Genomic DNA, 11,793 nt, shown 5'->3' on the forward strand with positions numbered 1-11,793 from the left:
TGCTCCTCTGTATTTCCTACAAATTGGTGGTTGGTTAGGAGCCCTGGTTGTACAGTGATTAAAGCACTTGGCTGCTAAACAAAAAACATCAGCGGTTCAAACCCATCAGTCGCTCCACAAGAGAAGATGTGGCAGTCTGTTCCTGCAAGGATTTACAGCCTTGGAAACTCTATGGGGCAGTTCTACTCTGTCCTATTGGGTCACTATGAATCGGAATCGACTCAGTGGCAGTGGGTTTGGTTCTTGGGTGGTAGTTGGGTCTAGGTCTAAAGACTTAATCAGATTCAGGTTTGTTTTTCTGTCCAGCAAGACTGCTTCATAGGAGAAGGTATGTTTTCATCATGAGACAGATAATGTCTGGTTCTCTCTGTTTAGTGATGTTAGCAGCTGTTAATGATCAATGCCTAGATCCACAAATTCATTAGAGGTTACAAGTGATAATACTCTATCATTGTTTCTTCATTTATGAATTCCAGTCCTTCCAAAAAGAAAATCTTCCCGATATCTACTTGCCAACAAATTAATCATATAATTTATACAGTAAAGGCAAGATAAATGCTCAGTTCTTATTTACCAGTTTCCAAAATAATGAATGGTTCACCCTCTGATGGTAAACAGTTAGGTGTTTTGTTTTGTAAGTATCATCATAAACTCATGTATTTAAACACATTTGATATATTCAGTGCACTGCATTTATTATCCTTATTGCTGCTCAAATTATCCCATCTTTGGTCAGTGCAAGCCTTTTCAAGTTGACTCCTAAATCCTCTTGACATGACCCTTCCTTGCTATCTGGTATGACAAGATCATAAACATAACTTGTAAAAACTTCCTTTTTTCAGAAATAAGGGTAAGAGAAGGAGATAGTTATAACTTTGTGTCTGAATTGCTCCTAGTGATTAAAAAAACAATGACACATTTTCATTATTTAGATTTGTGAGACTTAGTACATAGATTTTTTTATCCTTTTTATTTATTTTCAGTTATACTAGAAAAGTAATTTTTTGAAATATTTTATATTTATTTAGTAAAAGAATGTTCTGTAAACTTCAGATAAAGTAGGGGAAGATTCCTAAAATATTACAGTCTCTGTTAATCTTTAACTTACTCATTTCTGTAATAAAAGGGATCCCTGGTAGCACAGTGGTTAAAGCACTTGGCTGCTAACCAAAAGGTTGGTGGTTTGAAACCACCAGCAGCTCCGTGGTAGAAAGATGTGGCAGTCTGCTTCCATAGAGATTTACAGACTTGGAAACCCTATGGGGTCCCTGTGAGTCATAACTGACCCGATGGCAGTGAGTTTGGTTTGGGTGGGAAAATGTTACTTATGTTATCTGTCAGCAGATATGTAACTAACTGCCCTGCTTGTATGCAAACAGATACAAGAGGGAAAACAGAAGAGTAGAAGAGTCGGGCTGAATCCTTCCATCAGGAGGCTTACAGTCTTGTCAAGGCATTATGTGAATTTAACAGAATAGGGGCTTTTATAAATACCAAGGAAATGATACAGGCGGTATGCACTGTAGGAATCAAAGGTCATTTGATATAATTTCTCACGTGCAAGAATTTCATTTCAAGAAACATTTATTGAATATTTTGTACAAAGCATTGCTAGGGGTCAGAGATAAATAAAAGTAAATGATACAGTTTTGGCCTCCAGTAACAGTGGAGTAAGACTAGACAAGATATGCAGATGCATTTGAATCAGGTGTTGTAGATAGTCTGTAAACCCATGTTTAAATTACACTTGCTATATAAATAGGAGAGTGGTCTAACCTCTCTAGGGTGACCAGAAGAGGCTGAATGGAGGGCTTTGAGTGCCTCAGTTGTGCCATACTTTTGCTTTCTCCAAGTCTGTACACAAAGGATTCCCTCTGCCAGGAATATTCTTACTCCTTGCCAGTTCCTGTTCATCCTTCAGGAGAAAGCTTAGATGTCACCTCTTCAAGGAAGCCTTCTGTGGCCACCCCTCCTCCTAAGTCTATTATAGATCAGAAGCACAAGAGGAAAGCCTTGAACAGTAAAAAGGAAGTGCTTCTGAGATGGAAGGAAAAGTGAGAATAGGTGCAGACAAAGGTATCTATATCTATAAAGTACTCTGCTAATTGCTATGGGGAGTACAAAAAGGAAACACATGGATTTCATCATCCAACAGCTCATAGTTTAGAGCAGTGCCTTTCGAACTGCAGGTCATGGCCCATTAGAGTGTGTCATTAAATCAGTTCAATTTGTGTAATAAGCATTTTCCCCCAAGAAGTAGAGTGCATCCCCTGTAGTAAGGATGAGTGTTGCTTTATGAAACATTGATTTCACTTGTCTTTGTATGTTACTGGGTCATTGTGTAAAATGCATATCTTACTGTAGATGTTTGTTAGAAAAATTTGAAAAGCATTGATCTGCACACAGAAGATAATATGCATAAACATGTTGATACCCTTCTTATGTTTAGTCAGCATTTAGTTAAATTCACTGAGCACTTACTACAGGCTGTTGACAAAGATGAGCACAAGCAAGGCATAGGCCCTTCCCTCAGGGTGTTTACAGGTGAAAGGGGGAAAGAGAAGCTGTTACAAAGTACAGATAAACACTAAAACAACGCCTTGAAATGTTTCCAAGGAAGCAGGAATACAGGAGTCTCCAATTAAGAACTGTTAGCCAAAAAGGCAGAAGGAAAGAGGAAACGGGTTACATGCAGAAATATCAGCCCTATGCAAAAGGACAAAAATTACAGATCATGTTTAGGAACTGTAAGTGAAGCTACAGCATGGAGTATGTGTGAGAGAATGACAGAGATAAGTCCATAAAGGTAGGTTGTTATGTGCAGTCGAGTTAATTCCAACTCATAGCAACCCTATAGGACAGAGTAGAACTGCCCCATGGGGTTTCCAAGGCCGTAATATTTATGGGAAGGAGCTCTGGTGGCACAGTGGTTATGTGCTCTGCTGTTAACTGAAGGGTCTGCTGTTTGAACCTACTGGCCACTCCACGGAAGAAAGCGGTGGCAGCCTGCTTCCCTAAAGATAATAGCCTTGGAAGCCCTATGGGGCAGTTCTACTCCGTCCTGTAGGGTCACTATGAGTCAGAATCGACTTGACAGCAATCGGTTTGGGTTTTTTTGGTTAATCTTTATGGAGGCAGACTGCCACCTCTTTCTCCCATGGAGTGGCTGGTGGGTTTGAACCACCGACCTTTCGGTTAGCAGCTGAGCACTTAACCACTGTGCCACTAGGACTTCTTAAAGGTAGGTTGTTGTTGTTAGGTGTCGAGTCGGTTCCAACTCATAGTGACCCTATAAGAAAGAGTAGAACTGCACCATAGGGTTTCCAAGGAGCAGCTGACGTTTTGGTTGGCAGCTGAGCTCTTAACCACTGTGCTGCCAGGGCTCCTTAAAGGTAGGTAGGCACCAGATATTAAAGCACTTTGTATGCTACACTGAGAGATTTGAACTTTATCCTATTGGCCAGGGGTTGGCAAACTTTCTATAAATATAGTAAATATTGAGGCTTTGCTGACCATAAGGTCTCTGTCACAACTACTCAACTCTGCCACTATAGCAGGAAAGCAGCCACTGACAATATGTAAGCGAATGGGCATGGCTGTGTTCCAGTAAAACTTCATTTACAAAACCAGGCAGAGAGCTGGATTTAACTTACAACCCTTAGTTTGCCGCAGGGCTTCAAACCAATTGGATATACGGAATCAAATCTATATTTAACAAGATCCCCAGGTGATTCTTACGTATAATTACCTGGGAACTTATTAGAATGCAAATTCTCACTATGGGTTCAAACCAGAACAAACCAGTTTGAAGCCCTGGTTTGCCAACTCTTAGGAATTTTGGTTCTCAAAGTTAGGGTCCATCAGAATCACCTGGAGATTGCTGGACCACATCCCCAGAGTTGTTTGTTCAGAGGGCATGGGGTGGAATCTGAGGATTTGCGTTGCCAATAAATTCCCAGGTGATGCTGATGAACAATAGACTAGGCAAACTTGAGGCTGGGTGGTGATGGTTGGTAGAAAAACAAGAATTAGATTGCTAAGTTCCTTGAATGCCAAGCACATTGTATCTTGCAGGTTGTAAGTGGCTATTAAAGAATTTCTAGCTGGGGTGTCATATGAAGAATTACTTCAAAAAGTTAATCTGATAATGCAAGGAGACCAGATCCAAGACTGCTGGAATACTTTGGTTATAAAGTATTGGCAATGAAAACAAAAGGAAAAGATAGAGATGTTTCATAGAATAAAGTCACAGAATCTGTTGATTGATTGGAAGTAGAAGGAGAGGGAGTCATTATATTCACTGCTGGGAAGAGAGGAAAATGGTGGAACCATTGGCAAAAAAAGGAATTTAAATAGGGAGTTGTTTCTAAAGTTTAAGTCTGAAAAAAAGTTTGAGATGTTGGCTTTATCTAGCAAACGATAAATAAATAAATATTTTGGAGTCATGTTTATGTAGGTGATATTTGAAAGTTTGACAGTGGGTAAGCTTTGCAATTGAAAAACCAAGAGCCAAATACTGAACATTATGGAAGGTTACTTTGTGGGCAGAGAAAAGGCAGCAGGAGAGGAGTAGTCAGAAATGGAGAGACCAGGTTGATGTACTAGCAGAAGGGCAATGGAAAGAAGAAATTCTCAAGGTGGGAAGCATGGCTGAGTTTTTTTTAAATGAATAATTCAGTGCACATCTTTAAAGTCCACACAGAACCAGAAGTCCTGGGTAGCAGCATACACTTCATGTGTAAATTCAACAAACACTTGTTGAACTCCTACAGTTTGCCATATTATTCCTGTCATATGAAACACCTTACCGTATTTAATCTTCAGGCTGTTTTGCAATGGGAATTACAATCTGTCTTTTGTAGATGAGGAAACTGTGACTCAGAGAGATCTAAAGCATCTTGGCCAAAGCCTCACGGCTGATAAACTGGGTTTCTGAGTCCATTACAGCACAGTTGTTGGGTCTTGAAAAATTGTGCTTGATCAATATAGTGTTCAGTAGTGTGCTAAATCAGCAGTCTTTAGTAGTTATTTAGACTGTTTTACTCCCTACAAAGCAAGTTGGTCAAAAGAAAGTTACAAGAAGTAGGTTTGAAACTATTGATTGAGACTAAAACAACTGACAATTTAGGACATGTCCCCCTCCCACAAAAGCAAGATATCATAAAACAGTTGTTAGCATGGTATAAAACCTCACTGTGATTTAATTTACTCATTTATGAAAATAGGGTTAACATCTTCTAAAGTTGTTGTAAGAATTAAATGAAGTGGTGCCAATAAGAATAACCACTAATACTTATGTTATGCTACTACATGCCTGACACTTGTGCTAAGCACTTTACGCTTGTTTAATCCTTACCAGACGTGTGAGGTAGGTACTAAAATTATCTCCATTTTACAGATGAGGAAACAGAGATTAAATAACTTGCCCAAGGTCACACATCTGGTAAATGTCAGAGCCAAGGTTCCACCTAGTTCCAGACTTGCTTCTAACCACGACACTGTACTTCTCCCTTTAATATAAATGATGAACACAAAATCTGCCCCCAAAAATGTCCACTCATCCTTAAATATTAGTTTTCCTTTTGTGACATCAATTCAGAATATATTTGTTTATGATATGCTACTAAAGAAATGAAATAAAAATGGATAGTTTTTAATTGCTTTACATGAATTTTAAAATTTCTTTCCTAGCTCAATGTCAATTGCTGCAAGCTTAGTGAGTGAAGATACAAAAACCAAGTTTTTGAACAAAATGGGCCAGTTGACAACATCAGGTGCCATGCTGGCCAATGTATTTCAGAGAAAGAAGTAAAAACAGGAAGGAAGCCTCCAGTAAACACTAAGATGGACCTCAAGCAGACTGGTTCCTTGTACTTGAAGTACTTGCCTTTTTTTATTTCTTCTGTTTTATGTTCTTGCATTATAATTTTATCCTAATCTCCAAAGATATTTGCACTGCTATTGATTATTGCTGTATATGTGTTAATTTGGGTTATAACTGTGGTGATAGGAAATTGAGTTGATTGTACCAAGTCCCTCTTCTGTGTTCTTGTCTTTCAGAATAATTTTTTATATATATAGTGAAGAGTTTTTGTTTTGTTTTTTATTTTTAGATGGGATGTTAGCAGATATCTGTATTATACACTGAGCTATTACAATGGTACTTAAAATAATGTAAATTTGAAGTCATTGTTATAAAGTAATAAAAGTGGAGATTACTTAAGTATTTAAATTATGAAAGAATAATGCACACTTTTTATTGTTTCTTAACTGACTAGAAAGAGCCACCAGCATTACTCTGTGCCTTTTGGACTTCAGTTTATGTGTTCTGTAGGAATTGTGCACATTCCATTCACACAGTATTTCTTTATGATGCTGTGATGAATTTGAGTTGCAAACCCTACAGCAAATAGATAATGATGAAACTTTCAACATTTCAGAGCTCTCATGAATATTCTTTAAGTGCTATTTAAACCTCCCCAGCACTACATACATGTAATGGACTTACCTGAGGATAGATAGCACATTAAGTATGGGGAGCGGTAACCAAGGTGAATTTTACAAAGTGGTGTGTAGTATATTTAAATGCTCAAGAATAAGTGTAATTGAGAAGAGCTGATAATTGTGAAAATTTTCCCAAATTGAAATACAGAAGAAAATATGTTTTGAACCTAAAATTTAAGTTATTTATGTACTTTATTTAAGACATTATTTTCTAATGATTTTAGTTTCAGATATTTTCATTCTGTGTATTATGGAGAAGTACGGAAAAGTTCAGAACATTGGGAGCTGCTTTTTTCCTCTAAATAAAAATGGCATTGGCTAGATTATTATTGGTTAGTTCCCACATCACCCGTTAAAGTCCGTGACTATTACTGTTTGATATATATATATATTAGAGTCTTAAGTCAATGTACAAATTGCACTGGAATTTGACAGTTGTCTATATAGTACTGCAACTTGAAGTGGAAAACAGTGGTCTTGGAAATGGAAGCAGAAGGTTGATTGACTTGAGGGGTTAATGTGAGGCCTTTTTGAAAGATGAATATTTTGATAAAGCGAATTATCGATTGAGCACAGTTGATGCACATAGGTGATTCTCCTATTTGTTGTATAAGCTGGTTTAATACACTTGAAACATAGCTGAATTACATTCACTTCTTGGGAAAGCTCACTTACCACACATTCAAGCTTATAAAATAATTTGCCACAGGCAAAGCCATTTAAAAAGTTCATTCTGAAATTACTTCTTTCACCTACAGTAAAATAATTGTTGACTCACTAGTTTTTCTGGAAACTGTTGGATTCTAGGCATTCCTGAGAAATTAAAAGTGGCTACCTTTCATGTCAAAAATGTTGATCTATTATAAATAAAATGTTTTGCATACTTTTTGTTTTGTTTTTGGCTATGTGTTTTATTTTCATTTTAAAATACTATATCCTATATCCAAGCAAAAGAAATAAAAGCATATACTGTATTGACAAAAATGTACTAATATTTTATTTTAGGCATGTAATCTATATAAACTACTTGATTTGCTTTTATTAAAAAGAGATTGTGGTGCTATATGACTAATACATTCAGAGTAATTTAAAGAAATGTTTAAACTGATTTGCGTTGAGCTATAATAGAATAACTGTATGTTTGTTACTAGATGAACAGATACAATGTATTTTTACTGTAATTCCTATTAGTGAATCCCTGTATTTAAATGCTGATTTTAAAAAGACTACAGAAAGCAAGATACATATTTTAAATGAGTCTCTTGCCCTTAAAGATCTTAATACTGTCAAAATTTCACATTTAGTAATACTGATTTTAATAGTAAAATATGGACTCTTTAAAGAAAGACAAGATAGGCACTAATCACTGAGGCTGAATATGTTCTTCCAAAACAGGCCGTAAAACTCCCATACTCATTCTTTTTACACAGAAGAAAACCTGTACAGGTTTAAGTATAAACTTAATAAAAAGCCAAGTTTGCAAAGCAGTGAAAAGTAGTTTGAAATTACACTTGTGTTTGCAAAGCAAGCCAGAGGTTAAAATTTTTCAGAAATCCAGAAGTACCACAGTTGCCAATTTAGCTGAATTCTTCTAAGAACGATGCTTGATGGGTGGCAGTATTCATCTCTATACACAGGTGTCCTTGATCTTCATTTGTTTGCATGAGTTACCCCTGATGTTTCCTAAACATCAAATTGACTTAAACCTAAATGAAATTGTGAGTAATTTAAGTCAAGCCATCCTCATAGATTACCTTTAGAATACGTCAACTGCTCTACTTAGTTCTACACTAATTTTAACAGGCTCTAAATTCAAGGTGCTAGCGTATTTCTTTTTCTTACAGAAAAAAAAAAAAGTGGTTCAAATAGTCCCTGATAAATTTTGATGAAGTAGAATCAGTATGTATTGAACTGTCTTTTCATGAACCCCAATTTTCGAGATAACCTATTTGGGATCATTATTTGAACTTATTTAAGGAGATATCTTTCTCTAGATACTACTTCGTTGACCTTAGAACTGTGATTGCTGACTGCACTTTCAAGGGTAAACATTTTGTGCTGATTGCTAGTTTCTTGTGTGTGTGTGTATGTGTGTGTGTGTGTGTGTGTGTGTGTAAAGGATGTGTATTTAAAGAGCTTTGTATTTAGTTAGGAGCCCTGGTAGCACAGTGGTTAAGAGCTCGGCTGCTAACCAAAAGGTTGGCAGTTTGAATCCACCAGCCGCTCACTGTAATCCCTGTGGTGCAGTTCTTCTCCACCCTGTAGGGTCACTATGAGTTGGAATCGACTTGACGGCAACAGGTTTTGGTTTTGGTATTTAGTTAGTGAGTCCTGGTGGCACAGTGGTTAAGCACTCAGCTGCTAACCAAAAGGTCAGCAGTTTGAACCCACCAGCCACTCTGCAGGAGAAAGATGTGGCAGTTTGCTTCCATAAAGATTTACAGCCTTGAAAACCCGATGGGGCAGTTCTACTCTGTCCTGTGGGGTTACTATGAGTCAGAATTGAGTTGATGGCAATGAGTTTGGTTTTAGTATTTAGTTGTTCTAACTCCCGAAATTCTCCAAATTGGCCAGGTAACAAAATTCTAACTTCGATTGTCAGAAGTTAGCTCTCTTATAAGCAAACTATGAAATAAATGTAGTCTTTCATATGAACAGATATGTTTGAAGATTCTAATGTAGCTTTATAATGTGCTTCTTTTTGTTACTACCGTTTTATTTCAGTACATTTTAAAGTAACAGATTAAAGATATACTCTAACAGCCAAAGATGATATATGTCTGGTAAATTTCTGCATATTTACAATATGATTGCATTTTAGACTATTTTCACCCTACATAAGGATGTTTTGTTGTACATGTCATCACATCGTGTCTAGAATCAGTGCTCTAATCACAATCTCCGAGTGGCACATCTCGTCATTTATATTTTCCCTTTAGGACTAACTACAGGAAACTTTGTTTTGATTACCTTCTTTATGGTTTACTTTGTTTGCATATTTTAAAAAATCTTACATGTTCCTATTCTCTGTAAGACCATACGAATCATAAAGAACAGATAATAACTAATGTAAACTTAATGCAGTATTAAAAAAACTTTTATTTTTTAATTATATATAAATAATTCCTTCCATTCAATGTTGTGGGGAATGTAAATTATTTGCTTTTCTCAAAAGAGTCTTTAATAATATCTGGAACATTCTTTCTGAAATAAATCTACACAGACAACTATTTAACTTTTTATCAGGATATACATTTTCAATAAACCTGAAAATATTACAAATATCTCTATATAAAATATACATTGATGATTAGTATAATCTAATAATTTCTCACTGACTTTATGATTTCATAGATGTTTTATCTTCATTTCTGATAATTACTTGACAGTTCTATAATTTTTGGCTTTCTATTCTCATAAGAGTATTAAATAGTATATTAGTAATATATTAAATAATGAACCTTGTAGTGAATACTTTCATAATGTAAATCATTTCCTAATTTATTTTTACACAGATTTTATAAATATGGTCATCTTTCTAACACATCCTTTTGTTTTACCCTTCAAAGAGCATGGGAATTATATTCTCTATTCCTCATGAAATTTTCCTATGAAAATTACATATAGTAAGCTTGAAAGCACTTCAGCCTAGAAAGTATTATGAAAGTTAAAAGTGGAATTAAAATTTTTAAATCGCTGAATAACTAAAGCATGGATAACTATGGATAAAATCTCCCCTCACCCCATGTTTTTGTTACATCTACTTTTCTGGTAAGTGAATAGGTTATGTGCCTAGGCATGATTCACCTAAAATTGCAGTAGAAGGCAGACACTACTTTTGCCTATTTTAACCTCTCCCAGGGTTTGTAACCCAGTGAAGATTGTGTTGTTGTTGTGTGCTGGGAGCCCTGGTGGCACAGTAGTTGAGAACTTGCCTGCTAACCACCAGCCACTCCTTGGAAACCTTATGGGGAAGTTCTACTCTGTCCTATAGGGTCACTGTGAGTCGGAATCAACTTGACGGCATGGGTTTGGGTTTTTTTGGTCAAATCTATTCCAACACATAGCGGCCCCATATGACAAAGCAAAACTGACCTCATAGGGTGCCCTAGGCTGTAATGTTTCTGGGAGTAGATCTCCTGGTCTTTTCTCCTGAGGAGCCGCTGATGGGTTTGAACTGCCAACCTTTTGGTTAGCAGCTGAGCACTTAACCAAGGCTCCTTAGTGAAGACCGGTAAGTTCATTTTACTTTTTATTTTCCAAAACTTGTGATTAAACTGAATATTCAACTTAAAATTTTTCATTAATATACGTTTGATTCTTATAATATCTAGTTCTTCTTTTGATATTTAGTTTGAACTTCCAGGCTCCTTCTTTGTAACTAAACTTTTCATATTAATGGGAGAAAAGTAAGAGCTGACCTTTCTTGAAAATAATTAGCTTCTGGTGTTACTGAAAAGAAACTCTTCAGTTAACCATTGGCCTATAATGAGAGAAGCTAGAATCCAAGTTTCTTGATGAAGGGTCCAAAGGAGTGGACAGTGTGGTAAGGGGGAATCCAAGAGAGTGTGGCATCTGAAGCAAAGAGAAGAGCCGTCCAAGGAGGAGGGGCTGATTAGCTATGTCAGTTGCTACTAATCAGTCAAGATAAGGTTGAGTCTGAAACCTATTGGAAGATTTAAGTCATTGATGGCTTCCATAGTAGTTCCAGTGGTTTAGTGGAATTAGAAGCCTGATGGGAATGGATAAGGAGGGACCACGACTAGAGATGACAGCAGTTCCTTCAAGAAATTTTGCCATGAAGAGAAGTAGTTAGACGGGAACACGGGGTCCAGGTAGGGTTTTGCTTAGTTTTGTTTTGTAATGGAAGAAATTAGATCATGTTCATACACTGATAAGAATAATCCAGTAGAGTGAGAGGAGGTGATAAGACAGCAGCAGGCAATAACTAACTAACTTACCCTCTTTGGGAAAGCAAGAGGGGTGAGATACAGAGCACAAATGTAACAGGAGAAAAGGCAGAGAATATATACACTTGCAGATAATTTGGTAGATTTAGTGGTGGGAAGATTAGGGAGTTTCCATGTAAATCCTTTTATTTTCTCAGTGAAGTATGAACCAGAGACATCAGCTTGGCTGGCATAGATAGTGAGAGCAAGTATTAGAGGCTTGAGGAGAAAAAAGGTAGAAATGTTTTGTTTTCAAGAGTGGCAGGGTAAATTTTGGAGGGAATTGTAGGACTGCCAAGCAATTTTGAGAACCGAATGGAGAATAGTGACAATAATTAGC

At 36.6% G+C, this 11,793-nt stretch overlaps 1 protein-coding gene across 1 annotated transcript in view; it reads left to right on the forward strand.

Annotated features, from left to right (window-relative positions):
• Nucleotides 1-7,387, forward strand: part of RELCH (RAB11 binding and LisH domain, coiled-coil and HEAT repeat containing) — a 145,286-nt gene extending 137,899 nt beyond the window's left edge. The window contains exon 28 of the mRNA XM_023733945.1: nucleotides 5,692-7,387. Within this exon, the coding sequence (XP_023589713.1) occupies nucleotides 5,692-5,812 (121 nt within the window). The 3' untranslated portion in view covers nucleotides 5,813-7,387. The remainder of the gene's footprint in view (nucleotides 1-5,691) is intronic.
• Nucleotides 7,388-11,793: the final 4,406 nt, after the last annotated feature.

Source organism: Trichechus manatus, unplaced genomic scaffold (genome assembly GCF_000243295.1).
Source record: "Trichechus manatus latirostris isolate Lorelei unplaced genomic scaffold, TriManLat1.0 scaffold00063, whole genome shotgun sequence".
NCBI lineage: Eukaryota > Metazoa > Chordata > Mammalia > Sirenia > Trichechidae > Trichechus > Trichechus manatus.